The 25,019-nt window shown below is 41.3% G+C and overlaps 1 protein-coding gene across 3 annotated transcripts in view; it reads right to left on the bottom strand.

Moving 5' to 3' along the window:
* kcnt1b (potassium sodium-activated channel subfamily T member 1b) overlaps positions 1 to 25,019 on the bottom strand; it is a 225,720-nt gene that overhangs the window by 154,982 nt on the left and 45,719 nt on the right. For 2 of the 3 annotated variants that reach the window (XM_052036743.1, XM_052036744.1), the window contains exon 1: positions 22,431 to 22,553. The exons of the other annotated variant lie outside the window; for it this stretch is intronic. In XM_052036743.1, the coding sequence (XP_051892703.1) occupies positions 22,431 to 22,531 (101 nt within the window). In that variant the 5' untranslated portion in view covers positions 22,532 to 22,553. Of the gene's footprint in view, positions 1 to 22,430; positions 22,554 to 25,019 lie in introns of those variants that run through there. 3 annotated transcript variants of the gene reach the window in all.

Below are 25,019 nucleotides of genomic sequence, written 5' to 3'. Positions count from 1 at the left end.
TAATATTTTCTAACAACTCCAACACATCCTCTCTCTTAATATCTACATACTCTAGAACATTACCCTCACCTACACTGTTCTCAGCATCATCAAGACCCCTCTCCTTGGTGAATACTGAAGAGAAGTATTCATTGAGAACCTCACCCACTTCCACAGCTTCCAGGCACATCCTCCCACCTTTGTCTTTAATCGGACCTACCTTTACCCTAGCCATCCTTCTGCTCTTTATGTACGAGAAAAAAGCCTTGGGATTCTCCTTAACCCTACTCGCCAAAGCCTTTTCCTGTCCCCTTCTCGCTCTCCTCAGCCCTTTCTTAAGTTCCTTCCTTGCTACTCTATATTCCTCACGAGCCCTATCCAATCCTTGCTGCTTACACCATATGTATGCTGCCCTCTTCTTCCTAACTATTTGTTCCACCTCTCTCGTCACCCACGGTTCCTTCACCCTACTATTCCTTCTCTGCCTCACCGGGACAACTTTATCCCTAACATCCTGCAAAAGATCCCTGCACATCGACCACATCTCCATAGTACATTTCCCTTCAAAAATGTCACCACAATTTACACTCCCAAGTTCTCGCCTTATAGCCTCATAATTTGCCTTTCCCCAATTAAATATCTTCCCGTCCTCTCTGCTGCTATCCCCATCCATGACAATTCTAAAGGTCACTGTCCACCAAATGCTCACCCACCGATAGATCTGTCACCTGACCTGGTTCATTACCTAAAACTAGATCTAATATGGCATTCCCTCTAGTCGGCCTATCAACATACTGCCTCAGGAATCTGTCCTGGACACACTTAAACTGCGCCCCATCTAAACCTTTGGCACTAAGTAGGTGCAATCAATATTTGGATAGTTGAAATCTCCCATTATAATAACACTGTTATTTTCACATCTCTCCAAAAACTGCCTCCTAATCTGCTCCTCAGTATCCCTACTGCTACCAGGGGGGCCTACAGAATACTCCCAGGAGGGTAACTGCCCCTTTCTTGTTCCTAACTTCCACCCGTATTGACTCTAGAGAGGATCCCTCTACACTATCTACCCTTTCTGCAGCTGTAGCCGTGTCCCTGACCAGTATCGCCACCCCTCCTCCTCTTCTCCCCCCCTCCCTATCCCTTTTAAAACACTGAAAACCAGGAATATTCAATAACCATTCCTGCCCCGATGTCAGCCGTGTCTCTGTAATAGCCACAATATCATAGTCCCATGAACTTATCCAAGCTCTCAGTTCATCTCCCTTACTCCTGATGCTTCTCGCATTCAAGTAAATGCACTTTAGCCCATCCACCTTACTACTTTTGTAGCCTGTATTCTGCTTCTCCTTCCTCAAAGCCTCTCTACCTGTCAGATCTGACTTTTCCCCATCCCCTTCTTCCTCTGCCCGACTCCTCTGGTTCCCTTCCCCCTTGCAATCTAGTTTAAACCGTCCTGAACCACCCTAGCAAACCTGGCCGCAAGGATATCGGCCCCCTTCAGGTTCGGGTGTAACCCGTCCTCTCTGTACAGGTCCCACCTTCCCTTGAAGAGATCCCAATGATCCAAAAATCTAAAACCCTCCCTCCTGCACCAACTTCTCAGCCATGCATTTATCTGCCATCTCCTCCTATTCCTACCTTCACTATCGCGTGGCACTGGCAGCAATCCCGAGATCCCGTCCTTCAGCCTTCTGCCTAGCTCGCTAAACTCACTTTTCAGGACCTCATCCCTCTTACCACTTATGTCGTTGGTACCAACATGAACCACGACTTCTGGCTGTTCTCCCTCCTGCTCTAGAATCCTGTGGACCCGATCAGTGACATCCTGGACCCTGGCACCTGGGAGGCAACAAACCTTCTGGGATTCATGCTCACTGCCACAGAACCTCCTATCTGTTTCCCTGACTATCGAGTCCCCTATCACTACCGCCTTCCTCTTCTCCTCCCTTCCCTTCTGAGCAGCAGGACCAGTGCCAGTGCCACAGACCTGGCTACTGGTGCTAGGCCCCAGCAGGTCATCTCCCTCAACAGCCTCCAAAGCGGAAAACCTGTTATTGAGGGGAACAGCCTCCGGGGTCCTCTGCTCTGTCTGCCTGTTCGTTTCCTTTTTCCTTTTCCCTCCCCTGACAGTCACCATTCTATCTGCTTCCTGGACTCCAGAATTACCTGCTCTAAGGGGGGGGGTGACCATCTCCTTATGTACAGTATCTACAAAACTCTCCCCCTCCCTGACGCTGCGCAGTGTTTGAAGCTGTAACTCCAGCTCATCAATTTTGAGCCGAAGTTCCTCCAGCCTCAAGCACTTACTGCAGATGTGGCCATCTGGGACTGCAGCAAGGTCCACGAGTTCCCACATCAAGCAGCTGCAGCACCCCACCATGTCGTCCATCTGAACTAATTCCATTTTTTTCCTCCCACTAGTTTTTCCTACTTAAATATTTATCACAGATAACAGGTAAACCTTAGCTTTACCTACCTACCAGCTACTCACCTACCTCGCTCCTTTACCGCCTAAGCCCCTTAAGCCAAAGCCCGACCACTCTGCTCCCTCTCACTCCGCTGCCCGCTGGATATGGCAGTTCACTTTTTAAACTGCCCGCGCTGTGCCTGCGCAGTCCAGCCCCCACTCTTCCCGACTAAAACTTATAGAAACACTTAAAAAGTGTTTGAGGGATGACCATATAGAGGTGTATAAAATCATGAGGGGTATGGATAGATTGAATGCACAGAGTCTGTTTCCCAGGGTAGTGGAACTAAAAACTAGAGGGCATGGGTTTAAGGTGAGAGGTGAATGATTTAAAAGGGACCTGAGGGGTAACTTCTTCACCCAGAGGGTGGTGCGTATGTGGAACGAGCTGCCAGAGGAAGTGGTTGAGGCAGGCACAATAACAACATTTTAAAGACAGTTTGGTTAAGTACATGGATAGGAAGGGTTTAGAGGGATATAGGCCAAATGGGACTAGCTTGGTGGCCACCATGGTTGGCATTGGACAAGATAGGCTGAAAGGCCTGTTTCCATGCTGTATGACTTCGTTACTCTCTGACTAACTGAGCACCCACGGCACTCTGAAATAGAGAATTTCAAAAAACTTTCCAAACCTCTTGGCTTATTTCTCAGTAGTTCATTACATATTCCTTTTCCTATTTAACAAACTAGCTTACATTGTTTCGTCCTGTCAAAAGGTGCCAAAAAAGAATAAGCTATAGCTTTGACAATAGGCTCTAACCAAAAAGAGTTGAAAATGGACTCATTAATTGTGCAGCTGTGTAAACAATTTTACTGGAAGGAAGCACCAATGGGAAACATTATTCCTTTAAAGTAGGTTGATGGAAATTTATAGTTTGTTATTTGACCTTACTTTGTTCAATGTTTGAATACTGGAATTGAAATTATTGCGAAACTGTTTATTCTTGTTGTAAAACACCGAATGCTTTCTGTTCTGACAAACAGCAAATATTTTCCTGCATCTTCTCTGAAGTTACTAAGAAAAGAACACACACGGGTTTAGTCAAATGTCAGAATGGGATCTTGGAAATCAGTAATGTGAGTAAACATTAAATGGTCAAGTAAAATATATAATTGAATGGAATTCTACTTCATATGAAGTCTCATTTTGTAAATAAATGCTTTGAAGTGACTGGAATCCCAACATGCATCAAAATGGGTCAAGGATACTTAAATTATTTAAGTGCTGCATGAGAATAAGTGGCTGAGTTGAATAAGCTGAAGTTGAAAAATAGCCTAAATTCATTTATGTTCTGGAATGCACTGCTTGAAAGGGTGGTGGAAGTTGATTCAATAGTAACTTTGAAAAGAGAATAAGGGAATTAAATGTAAAAGGAAAACATTGAACAGTTATAAGGAAAGAAAAGTGTTTTTTTCCAAAATATCATCACAAACATGATGGACCAAAAGACCATCAGTATCATTCTATGCTGGGAGTAATGCCAAGATTGGATCTGGGTTCCTTTGTGTCCAACATTTCAAGATCGACTCATTGACAGAAGTTCAGATGCAGATTTGGGTTGATCTACAAAGTGGTCCATGGTGGTAATTGGGCAGGGACTTTCTAAATGGGATTCAGGTGGTTAAAACACCCTGCATCTGAAACTTAGGCAAGTAAATTTTTTCTGCACTCAATTTGACCATCAGCCTTCAAAAATCTACCTTGAGGTAAAAATTGTCCCTCTGTTGTTTGGTCTGGTCTAAAGGTTTACAACAACTGAATGACCAATAACATTCACTCATTTTGGAACTGAATAGCACCCCTTTGCTCATTTTACTGCAATAACTGAATTCAGTGGCATATTTATATCCCTTTACCTATAGATTTATAGGTTTTCTCTCTTGTACTTATTGTAAAAAAAAGGGAATAAAAAACAAGATGGCATACCAATTAGGCGTTATTCCCCAACACTGGAAGGCCCTGGACTTTGGTAACACTATGGCTCAGTTCTAGTATTCACTTTTAAGTATCACAATACAAGTCTAGACAATAATACACACACAAAAAAAACACTAGACTGGCACTCCAATAAAGTACAGAGGAAATTCTATATGGCCACAGGTGGCAACTTTCAGGTGAGAGGTTAAACCAAGATCTAATTTGCCCATTCAGTTGAATGCAAAAGATCCCAAGGTATTCTTTCAAAGAATGGCACAGGAGATGACATCTGGTGTTCCAGCCAATATTTATCTTTCAATTAACATCACTAAAAAGGTTATCTGATCAATTTCACACCACAAATTGGTTGCTGAGCTTCTTACCTTAAAAACTGCAAGTACACTTAATTGGCTGTAAGGGACATCCTGAGGTTATTAATGGTGCTCTTTCAATGCAAGTCTTTCTAACATCCTGGAAGGAAGCTAGGACTAAAGTGAGTGCATGCCATAGACTGGAGAAAAATTCAAGTGGTTATTTCATCAAATGATAAATTATGACCAGAAAAAGAGAGGAGCAAGCAAAGATTACAGGCATTCTTTTGATTAGAAATATCTGCCACGTTATGATCTTTTAATGGTATTATTGGATACAATCCAATAAAGTACTACCCATTTGTTTTTCAGTTGGCTAAACAAATGATAATCAGAGACGCATATGCAAGGCTGTAAGAGTGGTTGGAGGAAAGTAGTCAAAGAGGTTCCTCTAACAATCCACTAAAAAAACGTGTATAATGTGAGGTTACGGATATGCACACTCTCATTTGCTACATAATGTTAGGATAATTAAACATTTTAATAAATTATGACATTTCAACACTTTATGGGTATATCCCAATCCTTATGTCTCTGTAAATTGTTTACAAAGTTAATTAAAAGTAAGTGCTTTTTTACTTTGGGTTTGGAGTCTGAGAAATCTTCTGTGCAATTGGCTTCTCAGTCTACTTGATGACACCAAAGCTCCTGGCTGCCAACTTTTTGCCACAGTTTACCGCAGAGTGAATTAAATGTTACAGAGGAAATACACACCACAGAAACCACTAGGTCTTCGTCATCAACTTTCTGAGATTAGCAGCAAATGCTATCGCTTTGCTGCTGATCACAAGGTCAAGGTCTCTGCCAAAACAAAGCATCCATTTTTGGTTATTTCTGATAATCAGCTACATTTTTCAGATTCAGAGTTCATATTGTGGTACTCACAAGAAAACAAGAAATAGGAACAGGATCAAGCCTGCCCTTCTAATATCATCATGGCTGATCTACCCCAAACCTCAACTTCTTTACTGTGCCAGTTCCCTCTCCCCTCAATTTCTTGATCGTTCCAAAGCTTATCTACCTCCTCTTTAGATATCGCCACTGACCTAGCCTTTACAATCCTCTGAGGCTGAGAATTCCAGAGATTCACCATCCTCTGCGAGAAGAAATTCCTTCAGTTTTAAATGACTGTCCCCTTATCTTCTAATTATGCCCCATCATTAGTGAGTCTCCTACTAGTGGAAACATGTCTCAAAATCTAGCCTGTTGTCAGAATCAGATTTATTATCACTGACTTCTATGACATGAAATTTGTTGTTTTGCAGTGCAGCAGTACAGAGCAAGACATAAAATTACTATAAATTACAAAAATAAATAGGGTGCAAAAGGAAGGAATAATGAGGTATTGTTCGTGGACTGTTCAGTAATCCAATGGCAGAGGGGAAGAAGTTGTTCCAGAATCACTGAGTGTGGGTCTTCAGGCTCCTGTACCTCCTCCCCGATAGTAGTAATGAGAAAAGGGCACGTGATGGTCCTTCGTGATGGATGCTGCCTTCTTGAGGCACTGCTTCTTGAAGATGTTCTCGATGGTGGGGAGGGTTGTGCCTGTGATGGAGCTGGGTCTAAAACCCTCTGTGGCCTCTTGCGATCCTGTGCATTGGAGCCTCCATACCAGGCTGTGATGCAACCAGTCAGAACACTCTTCACTGTACATCCAGAGAAATTTGTAAGAGCCTTTGGTGACACACTGAATCTCCTTAAACTCCTAATGAAGTAGAGCTGCTAGCTTGCCTTCTTCGTGACTGCATCAATGTGTCGGACCCAGGAAAGATCTTCCAAGGTGTTGACGCCCGGGAACTTGACGCTGCTCATTCTTTCCACCACTAACCCCTCAATGAGGACTGTTGTGTGTTCTCCCAACTTCCCCTTCACCAAGTCCACAATCAATTCCTTGGTCTTGCTGACGTTGAGTGCGAGGTTGTTGTTGCGACATCCCTCAACCAGCCAATCTAACTCACTCCTATAAGCTTCCTCATCGCCATCTGAGAGTCTACCAACAACAGTGGTGTCATTGGCGAATTTATTAATGTCCCCTTACAAGATCATAAGACAAAGGAGCAGAAGTAGGCCATTCAGCCCATCGAGTCTGCTCCATGAGTTAAACTAATACTATTCCTATCTAGCCCCAATTTCCAGCCTTATCCCTTTATCTCTTGATACCTTGACTAATTAGATACCTATCAATCTCCTCCTTAAACGCCCCCAATGATTGGGCCTCCACAGCTGTACGTGGCAAAGAATTCCATAATTTCACTACCCTCTGGCTAAAGAAATTTCTCCTCATTTCTGTTTTAAACCGGTACCCTCTAAGATTGTGCCCTCTTGTCCTGGACTCACCCACCAAGGGAAACAGCTTAACCACATCTACTCTGTCCAGTCCTTTCAACATTCTAAATGTTTCTATGAGGTCCCCTCTCATTCTTCTGTACTCCAGTGAGTACAGTCCAAGAGCTGACAAACGCTCATCATAAGTAAGCCCTTTCATTCCGGAAATCATCCTCGTAAATCTTTTCTGAACCCTCTCCAACATCAGTACATCCTTCCTAAGATGAGGGGCCCAAAACTGCACACAGTTTTGGATATTATATGTTTCAATGAGATCACCTCTCATTCTTCTAGACCCCAAAGAATGTGGATCCAACTTTTTTAGCCACTTGTACTTAGATATCCTAAGCATTAGCACAGTCAATCTCTTTTAGACTGCCTCCAATGTCAATACATGCTTTCATAAATAATGGGATTTTCAGCAGCACAAGATAGCAGATAGGCCATTTTACTCTGCATGTCATCTTTTGTGATCATTAAGAGAGGCACAATAAATGTGCTTGTAAATCCCAGAATTCATTCATATATATTCCTATATTACAATAGTGACCACATATTACAAATGTGTCATCAGCTCTGAAGCTCTTTGGTTGCCTCAATGATGTTTATAGAAATAAACACCATTTTGTGTTGTGATACAAAAGTGCATTCAAGAGACGAAAATGTGCATTTTAATCACCAGTTGAAAGCATTACCCTTGCTTCTTGCCAGAAAAAGAGTGAACAGAAAAGCCAGCTGCAGGTAAATTTAGTTAAAAAAAAGATAAACATGAAAATCATCTGATCATTGCTGATTTACAATAGAAAATTGTTGACAAAGTTACAATATTGGAAAACTAAACGTGTAACAGTTTATTTTCTAATTCTACTATATTAACCTAGGTAAGCATTTATATTTATGCATCACATTTCATAACCGTGGGATATTCCAGAATGTTTTACAGCCTGTGAATTACTGATGACATTTACTCACTGTTGTTTTCTATGCACATATGGCAGCTACTTCACACACTGCAAGGACTCACAATTAACAAGAGACACAGACAGGCACATGCACAAACACACGCACACACACAGAAACAGACACATATTGCCTTTTTAATTTCACCCAGATATTTTGCATACTCTGTAAAAAGTCCACCTCCAAAAAAAAGTTCTTTCCCTACAAACCAGAGAAAGGCATCAGCTCATCCAAAACTCTACTCCTCTGTCTTCTATTGGCTTTTGGTACAGGAATGTCTCAATTTCATCCCTCTTCTCAAGTTCCCCATGGCCTTTCATTGGCAATTGGGAGGCAGGTTCAAGGTTCAGTTTGAATTGTGGGCCTGTTGCATCAACATTCAGTAATGCCTAACTTCCAGTGTGTTCAGCACCACTGAATGGCCCTTTCAAATTTAGCTTACAGCCAGATGTGGAAAAGGGCAGTTGAGCTCTGGAACAGGCCCTCGTTTGAATCATTTTAGGGGACAGAGACCTAGCAATCGGAGATCAGGGTCATCTTGGGGCCTTGGTCAGAGATCAGGGGGTCAGATCAGAACCTCAGTCAGAGATTGGGTCAAGTCAGGATCGAGTGAGAAGCCAGATGAGATCATTGGTTGGAAGGAGAAAAGGGAAGGTAATCACAGAGGGAAAAATAGAGAGGAGACAGGAATAGGAACCCTCTGGGGGTACAATTCCCAATTACAGAGAAATCACAGAAAAGTTACACCATAGAAGGTGGTCATTTGGTCCATCAAGTCTATAATGGCCTAATGCAAGGCCAATCCAGCTTGTTCCACTCTCCCACCTTCTCTCTATTGCTCTGCAAATTCGTTCCTTTCTCGTGCTTGACCAGCTCCCTTTTCAATACCACAACTAAATATACATCAACTTACAACCTTGGCAGTTCCTTCCAGACCTTAACCACTTGTGGCATTAAAAAGGTTCCTTCTCATATCACTTCTGTTTTTATTACAAATGCCTCTGGTTCCTGGGCCTCCTAGCAAATGGAACATTTTCTCTCTATTTACTGTCTAGACCCTTCATGAGTTTAAATATCTCTTTTAGATCTAGTCTCAACTTCCTCTATTCAAAGGAGCACAACGCCAGTTTCTTCAGTCTATCTACAATAACTGAGTTCCATTCTCCCTGGAATCATTCTGGTAAATCTTTTCTGCATCTACAAATGCATTCACATATTTCCTACAATATCATCCCCAAAACTGGACACAATACTCCAAAATTTTTGACTTTGACTTCCTTGTTCTTATACTTCATGTTTCCATTCATAAAGTCCCGGACCGTGTTATGGTTTCTAACCACTTTCTCAAACAGCTCTGCCACTTATACTGTTCCATGCATATATAATACCCATGTCACTGTTCTTGTACCTCTTTAGAACTCTGTCCTCTAGTTTCCCTTGCTTCTCCCTGTTCTTGCAACTAAAAGATATTAGATTGATTTTTCAAGTTAAATTTCATCTGTCACATGTCCATGCATTCCACCAGCACATCATACCTTTCTGAAGTCAATTATTATCTGCTTTATAGTTCATTATGCTTCCAAACATTGTGTCAGAAAATTTGGAAATTGTGCTTTGTATTTCCAAGCCAATGTCATTTACATATATTAAGATAAGCAGCAATCTTCGTACCAACTCCTGGGGAACTCCAGTATACACTCCCATCCAGTCCAAAGAAAGACACCTTTCCTCATAGTTAGACATCCTATCCATACATGTTCTTACTACTTCAGTTATTCACAGGCTTTAATCCAGCCCATCTAACAATTAAATTCCATTCTCCCTGGAATCTTTCTGGTAAATTTTTACTGCATCTGCAAATACCTTCACATAGTGCGGAGTTGTGAATGAAACTAAACATGGCGGAATTATTGGCAAACACCATTGATGCCACTTTCCATCACTCTTTGATGACTGAGAGAAAACTGACTGGGCTGTAATTATCTTGACTGGATTTTTTGTGAAGAGGACGTATCTGGACAAATTTCAATGCTGATGGGTAGCTGTCTGTATTAAGCTGTACTGGAGACGCATCTAATTATTGACACAGGTCTTTAGTACTATAACTGGGATGTCATCTGATCACTTAGCTTTTGCAATATTTGTTGCTCTCAGTCTTCCCTGGAATGAAACATATTGGCTTAAGGCTGTGATGGTGGGGTTCTCAGGTGCAAATTGAGATGATTAATCTACTCAGCTACTTCTGGCCTCATGTGGGTGCAAATCCTTCAGTCTTTTCCTGGCATTCACATGCTGTGACCCATTGTTGTTGTTAAGAAAGGGGATGTTGGAGTTCATGACTAATTGTGCTAGGATTGTAGAGCTTCAATTGGATTTGCTGGTTGCAAGGTTGCTTATCTCAGTCTATTGCATGCTAAACACGTGCTGTTTAGCATGCATGTAGTTACAGTTACAGCTTCACTAGGCTGGCACTTCTTCACTTTTAGGAATTAATGAAATTTGGATGGTGACAAGTGCTTCCATTATCTAGGGACATTTAAGAGACTGTTAGATTGCCACATGAATGATAGAAATATGGAGGGCTACATGGTGGGGAAGGGTTAGATAGATATTAGAGCAGGATAAAATGTCGGTAAAACATTGTGGGCCAAAGGACCTGTACAGTGCTGTAATGTTCCATGTTCCTGGGTATCTCCTTCAAAACCCTAGGATTTAGGCCATCAGGTCCTTGAAATTTAATTCCATCCTTTTAATCCCATTGATTTCTCTGATACTAATTTTTTACTAATGCTAATTCCTTTCGATTCTTTATTCATGTTGGACCTGTGGTTCCCCATATTTTCTTAAAGGTTTACTGTGTCTTCTTCCATGAAGACGGACGTGAAATATTTGTTTAATTTCTCTGCCATTTCCTTATTCGCCAATATAGTTTTTCCTGTTTTAGTATGTAAGAGACCCACATTAATCTTTACTTTTTACATACCCAAAAAATGCTTTCAGTCTGCTTTTCTCTCTCTCATTAACCTATTCCCCTTTTCTGCTTTCTCTTTCCTTCACAGTTACTTGGTCCTGTTTTGGTAAATTTGCAAATCCTAAACAAAACATTGAACCATCAGTAAATTTGGTTCATCTTCTCCAATAAGTGTGCAAAAACTATCATATGGATGAAAGAAGAATGCAGAGTTAGAGGGAAGATGTTTTCATAAATTCACAATTTGTTGTGTTATGTTACTACACAAAGTAAAAAGAATCATATTGCATATCAATGTTGTGCTGACAATTACTCATTTATGAGGCAGCACCAGGGACTCCACGTGAGCTCAACATTCAACAACAAGAACTTGTATTACAATAGCACCTTAAGTTAGAAGAGCACACCACAGATGGAAATTCACAAGCCATGTGGAAAGTACAAAGAAAATTCATTCAGGTTCTTGCTCCTGCTCTATTTCCAATGCTGGAAAGTGTATAAGTAGACACTAACCACCAGCTTAGCTATAATAGGCTCACTATGTGCTCAAAGTCAAGAACAGACTTTATGTTCTGAACAGAACTTCATGTTTTGAACAGAAGGGGATTGGTATGTCACCACCCACCCCGACAGTCTCCAATGAACCTGAACCCGTGGTCACAGTTGAGGACATAAGATCAGTCTTCTGGAGAGTGAACCCGCGGAAAGCATTTAGCCTGGATGGTGTCCCTGGCTGTGTCCTCAGATCCTGTGCAGATCAGCTGGCGGGGGTATTTGCAGACATTTTTAACCTCTCCCTGCTTCAATCTGAGGTTCCCACCTGCTTTACAAAGACCACTATCGTCCTGGCACCTAAGAAACACGAGGTAACGTGCCTTAATGACAACCACCCAGTGGCTCTGACATCCACAATCATAAAGTGCTTTGAGAGGCTGGTCATGGCACGCATTAACTCCAGCTTCCCGAAAAACCTTGATCCACTGCAATTCACCTACCGTTGAAACAGGTTTACAGCGGACGCCATCTCCCTGGCCCTACACTCATCTCTGGAGCATCTAGACAGTAAAGACACCTACGTTAGACTATTGTTTATTGACTACAGCTCTGCCTTCAATACTATAATTCCAAGCAAACTCATCACCAAACTCTGAGACCTGGGACTCAACACCTCCATCTGCAACTGGATCCTTGACTTGCTGATCAACAGACTGCAATCAGTAAGGATAGGCTGCAACACCTCCAGCACGATTATTCTCAACACTGGTACCGCACGATGTTGTGTCCTCAACCCCCTACTCTACTCCTTAAGCACTCATGACTGCATGGCCAGATTCTGCTCTTGCACCACCTGCAAGTTTGCAGATGATACCACCATAGTGGGCTGTGTCTCAAATAACAATGAGTCAGAGTACAGGAAGGAGATAGAGCTTAGTGACATGGTGTCATGGCAACAATCGTTCCCTCAATGTCAGGAAAATGAAAAGAGCTGGTCATTGACTTCAGGAAGGGGGACAGTGCACATACATTTGTCTACATCAATGGTGCTGAGGCTGAGAGGGTTGAGAGCTTCAAGTTTTTAGGAGTGAACATCATCGATAGCCTGCCCTGGTCGAACCACGTAGACATCACAGCCAAGAAAGCTCCAGTGCCTCTACTTCCTCAGGAGGCTAAAGAAATTTGGCATGTCCCCCTTGACACTCATCAACTTTTATCAATGCACCATAGAAAGCATCCTATCCAGTACGGCAACTGCTCTGCCCGGGACCGCAAGAAACTGCAGAGTTGTGGACACAGCTCAGCATATCACGGAAACCAGCTTCCCCTCCATGGACTCTGTTTATACTTCTCGCTGTCTTGGTAAAGCATCCAGCAATAATCAAAGACCTCACCCACTCGGGACATTCTCTCTTCTCCCTCTTCCATCAGGCAGAAGATACAAAAGCCTGAAAGCATGAACCTCCAAGCTCAAGGACAGCTTCTATCCCACTCTTATAAGACTATTGAACAGTTCCCTCGTACAATAAGGTGAACTCGACCTCATAATCTACCTCGTTATGACCTTACACCTTATTTTCTACCTGCACTGAACATTCTCTGTAACTGTGACACTTTACTCTGCATTCTGTATTGTTTTACCTTGTACTACCTCAATGCACTGTGTAATAAATTAATCTGTATGAACAGTATGCAAAACAAGTTTTTCACTGTACCTCAGTACAAGCGACAATAATAAACCAATTCTAATGCAAAATTCAAATTCAGTGGCTTTTGGATAAATGGCCACTGTCTCACAGGAAAGGAGGTCACAAACAAGCTACCAGAAGACTGCCATTCCCGAGATGGAGTCAGCACCTTTAGGCCTTAGCTCAATTGGTTCTGCTCCAACTGAGTCAGAAGATGTGGATTCAAGTTCTATTCCAGAGACCTGAGCACATAATCTGGAATACTACTCTGCGAGAGGTGGTATCTATCTTTCAAATGAGGTGTTTGAAGAAGGGCACAAGGGATGTGAACAATGTTCTGTCGACTATTTGTCCCTCAAAGGAAGTCATCATTACACTGCTGTTGGGAGGAACTTACTTTGCACACACTTCCTATTGTATAACCAGGCTCATTGGCTTTGCAAGTCCTGAAGCTGCGAAATATAAGCTACCTTCGTTTTCTCAAGAGAATATATTAAAAATCCAGAGGATGCTATCATCAAGTAGTAAAAACATACAAGTACAATGTTGGTAGGAACCTTATTAATAGGTTTCCCCTTCTTGATAACTTAGTGAAAAATCATAGTTAAGATGACAAGATGATAAATGGATAGAACATAGAATAGTACAGTGCAGGAACAGGGCCTAAGGTCTACCATGTCTGTGTCAACCATGATGCTAATCGAACTAATCCCATCTGCCTATACACCATCTGTATCCCTCTGTTCCCTACCTGTTCATGTCTCTAGCTAAGTGCCTCTTAAATGTTGCTATCATATCTGCTTCTAACACCTCCCCTGGCAGCGCAGTTCAGGCACTCTCTGTGTAAAAAAAATTTGCCTCACACATCTGGGGAAGGATTAAACTAGCTTCGCAGGGGGATGGGAACTGGAAAGACAGGTCAGTAAGGGAATGGGCAGGAGGGCTGATGTCAGGGAATGTAGTATTAGGCAGATTCCTGATAACAGATGTGATGAGACAAATGGCTTGAAGCGTTTGTACTTTGATGCTCAGTGTATCATGGGCAAGAGTGAAGAACTTAGAGCATGGATCAGTACATGGCACTGTGATGTTGTGGCCAATAGAGACTTGGTTGAGGGAGAGACAGGAATGGGTGAGCTATGTACCAGACTTTTGGAGTTTTAGGAAGAATAGAGAGGGGGGTAAAAGAGGGGGAGGAGCTGCAATACTAATTAGAGATAATATATCAGCTGCACTCCGGGGAAACATAATGGAGGGCTCGGACACAGAGTCTATATGGGTAGAACTCAGGAATAGGAAGGGTACAATCACTCTCTTGGGGGTGTGCTATAGACCTCCCAATAGCCACTGGGACAGTGAGGAACGGATATGCAAACAGAGTAGGGAAATGTGTAAAAATTACAGGGTTGTGGTCATGGGAGACTTCAACTTCCCTGATATAAATTGGGACCTTTTTAGTGCAAGGGGGTTAGATGGGGCAGAATTTGTTAGCTGTATCCAGGAGGGGTTCCTAAATCAACATGTTGACAGTCCAACAAGGGGAGAGGTTATTCTGAACCTGCTGTTGGGTAATGAGCCTGGCCAGGTGACTCACCTATCAGTGGGTAAGCAATTGGGGAACAATGACCACAACTCATTAACTTTCAGAATAGCTATAGATAAGGATAGGTATGGGGCTAGCGGGAAGGTTTTAAATTAGAGCAGGGCTAATTATGAAGGCATAAGGCAGGAACTAGGTAGAGTAAACTGGGAAAACGTTTTTGCTGGCAAGTCCACGTCGAGCATGTCAAAAGTGTTTAAAGATCAAATACACAGAGCACAGTATAGGTATGTCCTGATTAGAAGGAAGGACATGAATGGCAAAATAAGGGAATCTTGGATGTCCAGAGAAGTAATGAACTTAGTCAAGATGAAAAAGGACAAGTATGTAAAGCTTCAGAAGTTAGGATCAGACAGAGCATGTGAGGACTATAGAGAAGCAAGAAATGAACTCAAGAAAGGAATTAAGAAAACCAGGAGGGGCCGTGAAAAGTCCTTAGCAAATAGGATAGAGGAGAATTCAAAGGCATTCTGTACCTACGTCAGGAATAAGAGGATAATGAGGGAAAGGGTAGGACCATTTAAGGATAAAGAAGGGAATCTATGTTTGGATGCAGAGGATGTGGGTGAGATTCTGAATGAGTATTTCTCTTCAGTATTTACCCAGGGAAGGGATATGCAGGACATAGAAATTGGAACTGAGGGCAGAAACATGTTAGGGCATTTAGAGGTTAAGGAGGAGGTAGTGTTAGGTCTTCCAAACAGTATTAAGGTGGATAAGTCCCTGGGGCCCGATGGGATATACCCCAGGTTACTGAGGGAGGTGAGAGAGAAAATTGCTGGGGCCTTGACCAGTATCTTTGTGTCCTCTTTGACCACGAGTGAGGTACCGGATGACTGGTGAGTGGCTAATGTTGTTCCTCTATTTAAGAAAGGAACAAAGGAAAATTCGGGGAATTAGAGAACGGTGAGTCTCATGTCAGTTGCAGAGAAATTGTTAGAGGAAATTCTGAGAGATAGGATATACGAGCATCTGGAATCCAGTGGCTTGATTAGGGAAAGCCAGCATGACTTTGTGCGGGCAAGTCATGTCTTACTAACCTGGTTGAGTTTCTTGACAGGGTGATGAGAGAGATTGATGAAGATAGAGCTGTGGATGTCATCTATATGGACTTCAGTAAGGCATTTGACAAGGTCCCACATAATCGGTTAATCAAGAAAGTTCAGATGCATGGGGTCAGTGGAGAATTGGCTGAGTGGATCCAGTACTGGCTTGCCCATAGAAGGCAGAGGGTGGTGGTTGAAGGGACTCATTCAGGCTGGAGGCCTGTGAGTAGTGGTGTTCCACAGGGATCTGTACTGGGACCTCTGCTGTTTGTGATAATACATAAATGACCTGGATGAGTATGTTGATGGATGGGTTAGTAAGTTTGCAGATGATACCAAGATTGGTGGAGTTGTAAATAGTGTAGAAGACTGGCAATGGATGCAGTGTGATATAGATCAGTTGCAGATATGGGCCGAGAAATGGCAGATGGAGTTTAACACGGATAAATGTGAGGTGTTGCACCTTGGCAGGACTAATGTCAAGAGGCAGTACACTCTTAAGGGCAAGATCCTTAACAGTGTTGAAGAGCAGAGAGACCTTGGGGTGCAAGTCCATGGCTCATTGAAAGTGACTACACAGGTAGATAGGGTGGTTAAGGCGGCTTATGGAATGCTTGCATTTATTAATTGGGGTATCAAGTATAGGAGTCAAGAAGTTATGTTGCATCTCTATAGAACTCTAGTTTGGCCACATTTTGAGTATTGCGTGCAATTCTGGTCGTCTCACTATAGGAAGGATGTCGAAGCTTTAGGTAGGGTGCAGAGAAGGTTTACTAGGATGCTGCCTGGATTAGAGGGCATGAGCTATCAGGAGAGGCTGGACAAACTTGGGGTCTTTTCTCTGAACCGGTGAAGATCCGTTGGAAGTGTATAAAATTATGAGGGGCATAGATAGGGTGGACAACATCTTTTTCCCATTACTAAGCAATCCAATACAAGAGGGCATGCATTTAAGGTGAGAGTGGGCAGGTTCAGAACAGACGTGAGGGGTACATTTTTTACTGAGAGAGTGGTGGATGCCTGGAATGCGTTGCCTGATAGGATGGTGGAGGCAAATTCATTGCATGCTTTTAAGAGGGACTTGGATGGGCACATGAATGAGAGGAAAATAGAGGGATATGGGCATTCTGTAGGTAGGAGGAAATAGCTAAGTCGGCACAACATTGTGGGCTGAAGGGCCTTTTCTGTGCTGTACTGTTCTATGTTCTATCTCCTTTAAACTCTCCTTCCCTCACCTTAAGGCTATGTCTTGTAGTATTTGACATTCCACCCTGGGGAAAAAGACTGACTATCTACCCTCTCCATGCCTCTCGTAATTTTATAAACTTCTATCGGGTCACCCCTCAGCCTCTGATGCTCCAGAGAAAACAATCCAAGTTTGTCCAACCTCTCCTTATAGCTAATCCACTCCAATCCCAACAACATCCTGGTGAACCTCTTCTGCACCCTCCCCAAAGTTTCCACGTCTTTCCTATGGTGTAGTGACCAGAACGGCACACAAGTACTGCAAATGTGGCCTAACCAAAGTTTTATACAGCTGCAACGTGACTTGCCAACTTTTATACTCAGAGCCATAATCAATGAAGGCAAGTAGGCCGTATGTCTTCTTTATCACCCTATCCACTTGTGCTGCTACTTCCAGGGAGCTATGGACTTGCACCCCAAGATCCTTCTCTACATCAATGCTCCCAAGGGTCCCGCCATTCACTGTATACTTGCCTCTTGCATTTGACTTTGCAAAATGCATCACCTTACACTTGTCCAGATGCCACTCCTCTGCTAAATTTCCAACTGATCTATATTTTGGTGCAATGGTGGATTGAAAATTGAACTCCTGGGTGTCAGTTCTGTACATCTCAATTTTGTTATTCCCGCCCCCCCCCAAAAAAAACCAACTTATGCAAAAATACAGATTTAAAAACATACTCTTTAAAAAGGCACTTTTTTAGGATTAGAAATTTGCACCTAAACTGTTCCTATATTATTACATATTTCACATTTTTTATGAAATTCATTAGGTTGGCATTGATATTAGACTTCCTAAAAATGCACTGGGAGAAGTAAGAGATATCAAGCTCGTTATAGTTACCAAATCCTGTAGCCAGTATTTGTAAAATGAGCACCAAGCCTGCTTAGAATCGTAGAGTCATTGAGCCATACAGCACAGAAACTCACCCTTCAGCCAATCACATCTATGCCAACCATTCTGCCCATCTATACTAATCCCATTTGCCCATATGAGGTTTGTATACTTCTATACCCTGCATATTCAAGTGCCCGTCTACATGTCTCAAACACAATGATTCTATCTGATTCCACCACAGTGTGTTCTAGATATTAACCACTCAGTGTAAAACAAAACCTCCTCAGATCCCCTTTAAAACTTCTTCTCACCTTAAACCTATGCTCTTTTGTTTTTGATTCCCACACATGGGAAAAAAGACTATCTACCCTATCTTAGAATTAGAATAATTTTCTGCTCTGCATTGGAAAACCCAAAGGCATTTATTTTTCCCTTTACTGATCAAAGGGAGTCAGTCCAATGGGATTTATATAAATTGCAAGTCAGTTATCAGTAAGTTAGGCAGGAGTAACATTAAGCTGCTTTTCTTTAAAGAGAAAAGGTAATAAAAATTAAGAGGCTGCTGTTTTATGATGAGATAACCAGAGGCTTTATATTATTCTGGATGCTTTTGTTCATCATCAATTTTGTATTTTAATCTCTCACTCTCTCATACAGTCAGACAATTAAAACAATGCTTTTAGAGAAGTTGTAGGCACCATGTGAGAGCCCTACTTCAAGCTTCCACAGTGGATTTAGTTGAATCTATTTTCACTTTATCTGACTGTCAAGAAAATGCAAAGATGATTTTATATTCCACCAAATTTTATTCCTCATTGAAGTCACTTGCAATCCACCTGATTTCAATAGGTTTTGCAGCCAGAGCATTAGAGACTGAAAATATTTTTTGACAGTTTTAGAGGTGAATCAAACAATTAGCCAAAATGATCATGAATGCTACACTGACATTGAAAGTTTGTTCTACTTTTTGAACAGTGCTTGTTATAAGCAGCTTGCAGAAATAATAGCAGTACTTCAATAGCATTTCATTAAGCTATTTCATACATGCAGCCCACAGCAGACATAAATATGAAAAGGCTGGTCAACACAACCATTCATTCACGATTTTGTTGTCTGTCTCTCAGATGTGTCTAGGGCAGCTAAGGAGAAGGACCATTTCTTGATCATGAAGGAGTATATTATAATTTCTGTTTCATCTGGATCATCTAAATCAGTTGACTACGAAGTGGGCCTTAACATGGTCCTGAAAGCCAATTGTCTGCCAAGTCTCCTTGTTGTGTGCCAATGACAGGTGACCCAAACAGAATAGGGAAATGTACTTCAAATATGAATAATGAAGGAGAAAAAGGTGACCACTGGGTGTCATGGAATTCAACAGGTTATTGAGAAAGGGAGGTTGATGGAGGGATTTGACAGTACAATCAAGAATTTTCATACAAAGGTTAAATACCATGGATGCTAAAATTTCCAAAAAAAGGACAGAAAATGATGGTATCATTCAGTCAGATAAACAATATCTGTGAACAAAGAAACAATTAACATTTCAGGTCAATTGTCCATCAGAACTGGATGAATTTAGATATAAGTTTTTTGTGCAAAGAAAGAGAGAAAGGAACAGAAAAGATCAGTGATAGGGTGGCATGCAGAAGAGAATAATTGACAAAAGAGGTGATGGTCAAAGGCAAAAGTAATAGAACAAGTAAAGAAGCAAAAAAAAACTGACCACAGTGACGGTGTAAAAAGAAATAGAAAAACTTTATCTGATGCTAAAGTCAGTGCTGTAACAATGCCCTATTGCTTATCTTAAGTCGAGCATCATCAGAACAAGGCTGAGGCCAAAGAAATCAGAGTAGAATGGAGAACTGAAGTTATGGGAAACTGTTAGCTTACCTCAGAAGAACTCAGGCCTGGAATAACAGCAGCAGAACAAAAAAAAAGCAATGCTGGAAGTTAGGGGTCAGAACTTGGGAGGACAGGGTACAGAAGAGGGGAGAAGTTACAAGTATAAAACCATGAGAGAAAGTTCTATGACGGAGAAGGAAAAAGGAGAGAAATAGAAATAGAGGTGATGGTCTCTGATCCAGACTGGCAGTCAAAAGACACATGCAAACAGACACAGGGAAATTCACATAACCCTAACGTTATAGACAAGCAAGATGTGTCTTAGTAGCAATCACCGATGGGACTCGAGGGTGAACAAGTCTAAGAGCTAATGAATGGTTTGATATCTAGAAGAAACACTATTAGAGGTGCTTTTATGGAACTGAGAAGCCAGAATTCAATCCATGGACTTCAGCTGCACTTTTTGACAAGTCTAAGTCTTGCCTAGGTAAGGCTTGTCAAAAGACTTTTTGACAAGTCTTTTGACAAGTCTTACCTAGGCAAGCAAAGTAGCAGCATTCAACCTAGAACAAGTCCCAGATTCAAAATTCACTTTTACAAAGCAAATAATTCCCAATGTTCTGACCAAAATTAATACTGAAATAAAAAAAACAACTCCACTCCTGTTGATGAATGTTTTTTTAACATAACACACAAAATGATTAATTGATTGTAGTGTGTAACTGAATATCTGTGGATGCTATATAATTACAAGTTTTTAAACTTTCCCAAGAACAACGATTCCCATATCCTACAACCATCAGTGATCCCAACACCATTGCGTCCCCCTCACCAACAGCCAATCACAATCCCCTGCCAACGTGTATACCAACCCAACCTGAGACCCTGGCCAGGTACCAAAGGAATCCAAAGTCTGTCCACCATCCTTTCTCTATCCTCACTCTTCTGTACACACTCCCCACATCACTGCCCAACACCTTTCCTGAGACTTATGAACTAAGCATACTAACTTTACTTCTTTTCCTTTGCAAGCTCCACAATAGCAGAAGGAAATATTTTTCAACACATTAATTGTACAAGGCATTTTGTGTGTTGCAACCTCACAAGAAAATAATTTGTTGACCTGCTAATGCCACTAATTTAATGGGCCTTTCATGGTAGCAAAGACTTTCCAAACCATCATTCTTTACAAGGATTTCAAAATCTGGACTATCCTCCAATTTTTCCTAACTTCTATCTTTAAAATCTTCTTGGCATTATTTAACCGCCTCTGTGTTTACTTCATCTCTGTTCTTGGCAGTATCTTGCACAATGGCCTTGGCTTTTCACCATGTTTCTCATTGAAATTAGACATTATAAATTTACAAAGGAAAGGATTCAAGACCCACTTGTGACACCAAATGAAATGGAGTTTTGACTTTTTCCACAGTGAAACTTTAATCTATCCATTCTTGAATGATATAAATTGCAGCCACTGCATCTTCATTATGCAATGCAATTTACAAATGCATGTGTTATTGTGGCATAGAAAGATTGAAAAAAATTATGTAATTATATGAAAATTAAATAACATAATGCTGCTTATAATACATCAGTTGGACATAGACAAGAATCAACAACACGAACCACCTCAAACCAAAGAGCTGAATTGACTCTTCCCAACATAGTTCTGGTTACCACATATAATTCCTCACTTCCAAAAACAAAACACTCAATTCCTTACTTTTCAATTTTCAGCTATGCATTGAGCTGCTTAATTTCCCATAGGTATCTCAGCTAATCTTCATAGAGTTAATGACATAAGGTTACACATAAGCCAGACTCCATATTAAGGTCCCGATCACAGCTTAAGGTTTACTGTGAGGTAGACCATTCAAAGAAAGGAAGTGCCTGAAGTGATATTATAAACATCACATGTACAACGTGTGGTCTACACACGCCTACATCGCTTGCATACTCCATCAAAAGGAAGTTGAAGGATGAAAAAAAGAATGTTAAATTCACAGCCATTTGTTTTTTTCCAGAAGTTCTATTGATGCATATCTTAAAATGTTGCAACATGTACCTGTTAAACTTTTACTAAAATGATTTCAGCAATATAAACAAAAGAACAAAAACAAAGAAATTGCTCGGGAATATCTCTCTCTTCCCAATAATATAAATTTTGAAAAAAAACAGGTAAACTAAAAATCAACATGAAAGTTGGAATGCCAAAATATTGAACATTTACTCTAGTCATGCAGAGCTATTATGACAATAATGAATTAACAAGTGGATATCTAGCTGCAGTGAACACGTGCAATATGTAGATTACCAGTGAAACAAGACATTCCCTATTGCTTAAATATACCGAAAGCTAATATGTCACCTTAACTACCCACGGCCATCTATTGAATTCAGTAAGAAAGCAGTATTACCAATGTATAAAAAAATAAATCAATAGTTGCTTACTATCAAACTGGTTACTGATCTTTTATTCAACGTACGAAACACAGCAGGAAAAGAAATGAAGCCCTGTTCTTAGCTCTCCCTGCCTCCTACCTGAGTATGCAAATATCGAAGCTCGTCTTCTCAAACCCGCTGAAAGCACCACATTGCCATCTAAAGTAGTTCATGCACTGGCTTCTCAACCTGTCCTTAGCAGAGATCATGCTGAATATCTCTGAACAGAAACTGCAGTACCTTAGTCCGTAGTCACTTCCCAAAGATCCCATCCTCCGGGGTGGTTTCGGGGAACTGTTTACATTTACGTTCTTGGCGTTCTGTGTGCTGGCTTTCATCATTGCCTCTGGCTCTGAAGAGGAAGGTTTCAGCTTTGTTCCTGCCATCATTCAGGCTGCACAGAGTTCTCTCCAATTAATTTTGCTCATTGAGATCCACAGCAGTTATTGCACTGCATACAACACTGCAGGCAGCTACCACCTGGCCTTAAATTCATGCGCCTCTCCCTCCGCTTGAAAGTGGAATAGTCCTAATCACCAGATTTTTACCCCGTTAGTCTTCACGATGTAAGGAATAAAAAGAAATGTAAAATCTTGGTATTGCTACAGTTATTATGACAACAGCATTCAGCAACAGGGGCAGAAGTATTTGACTATCATAAGCGCGAATAGCAATAGCACGTGAAATGCTGCACAGCCACTTTCATTGCACTCAGTTTCTATTGTCCACGGTCTGTTGGTGTAGGTGGAGAATTTGGTCTCGTTAATAAAAAGGAAAGTTGTAGAAGCAATTATGATTTTGTATGTGGTAATGTGCTCCCTTTTCTCTTACATCAACATCAATTGCTGCTCCAAGCTCCACCAGCTTCACATCAGTGGAAACGAGAACTGTTCTCAGCCGCATTTCTTCTCACGGAACTATACAAAACGACCTGCATTTTACCGATCAGTTCATGACGCTGAGACATCCCAAAGCACTTTACAGTCATTACTGATGATGATTTACAAAACCCTGTTGAAAATCTGCATAGAGCAAGCCGCAATAAAAAAGCATCGTGATAATGACCAAATTATCTTTTTTTTTAGCAATGTTGGTTGAGGGGTAAATGTTGGCCGGAACACTTGGAAAAAATTCCTTTACTATTCAAAGTATCCACTTGAGAAGGTAGATGTGGCATTGTCACACAGCTAAAAGACAGTAATAGTACGGTCTTCCTCACTACTGCACTGGAATGTCAACCTAGATATTGTAAGTCAAGTTTTTGACGGAGGCAAAAAGACATGCAACAAGACTCCAAACATACTGTTCACACATAATCCAGGTTGAGAAAAATAAAATCCCATGATAAAAAAGCACTGAGCAATAATATGGGATACATTAAAATGTTAAAAATTCATTCTATATATTTTATTTAAGAAAATATTCTGGGCACGTACCACCAGACTTAAGGACAGCTTCTACCCCACTGTGATAAGACTACTGAACGGTTCCCTTATACAATGAGATGGGCTATGACCTCACGATCTACCTTGTTGTGACATTGCACCTTATTGCACTGCACTTTCCCTGTAGCTGTGACACTTTACTCTGTACTGTTGTTGTTTTTACCTGTACTACCTCAATGCTCTTTGCACTAACTCAATGTAACTGCACTGTGTAATGAATTGACCTGTATGATTGGTTTGTAAGACAAGCTTTTCACTGTACCTCAGTACAAGTGACAATAATAAACCAATACCAAGAAAAATAGAGGGTTATGGGCTGTGCGGGAGGGAATGCTAAGATTGATCATGGAGTAGGTTTATATAGGTTGGCACAACATCCTGGGCCAAAGTGCCCATTCTGTACTGTGCTGTTCTATGTTAAACTTTACTCACAATTGTACTAGTTTACTCTACATGTACACCAAGCATTTGGGATTAGACTCATAAGGTCAAAAGCCAAATTCTACTCAGTTTATTACATCTTCTACCCCGCCCCGCCCCCCACCCACCTACCTTCCCCTTCTCACCTGGACTCGCCTATCACCTGCCTGCGTGTGCTCCTCCCCCTCCCCCAATCTTCTTATTCTGGCTTCTGCCCTCTTCCTTTCCAGTCCTGATGAAGGGTCTCGACCCAAAACATCAACTATTTATTTCCCTCCATGGAGGCTGCCTGACCTGCTGAGTTCCTCCAGCACTTTTTGTGTATTGCTCCAGATTCCAGCAACTGCAGAATTTTTTGTGTCTGTGTTTTTTTTAAAATGTTTGGCTCCGAAGTAAATCACCCAAAAGGGTGTTCAAATCTGGCTACACCTTCCCCATCAGGGATGGAAGGGAAAACAAGGCAAGCCCTACACCGAAAAACCCATTGGCTTCTGCTCACTTTATCAGGGAATTACGAGAGTAGATATTCAGAGATCTCTCTCTTTAGATTGCAACTAGAGTCTATTAAGAATATTGTAAGACAGCAAAACATACAGATGCTAGAAATGCAAAACATAAAATACTGGAAATACTCAAGTCAGGCTGCATTACTCTGGAGAGAAAAACAGAGTTAATATTTCAGGATAATGACACATCATCAGGTTCTGATGAATCAACCCAAAAGTGTTAACTCTGCTTCCCAACTTGTGTTCAGTTCTTGGCATCACACTTTAACATGTCAGGGCCTTAGTAAGAATACTCTTCTAGTAAAACTTTTCTTCATTTATGACAATGTACCAGCAATACAGGATTTCAATTAGGTGATAAAACTGGAAAAGTTTCCCTTTGAGCAGAGAAGGTTAAAGGGAGATTTGATGAATCTACTTAAATTCCAGATAGTTCTGATGGAATAAATAAGGGAAAA

Source organism: Pristis pectinata, chromosome 23 (genome assembly GCF_009764475.1).
Source record: "Pristis pectinata isolate sPriPec2 chromosome 23, sPriPec2.1.pri, whole genome shotgun sequence".
Taxonomy (NCBI): domain Eukaryota; kingdom Metazoa; phylum Chordata; class Chondrichthyes; order Rhinopristiformes; family Pristidae; genus Pristis; species Pristis pectinata.
This window is presented reverse-complemented; position numbering and strand designations above follow the sequence as displayed.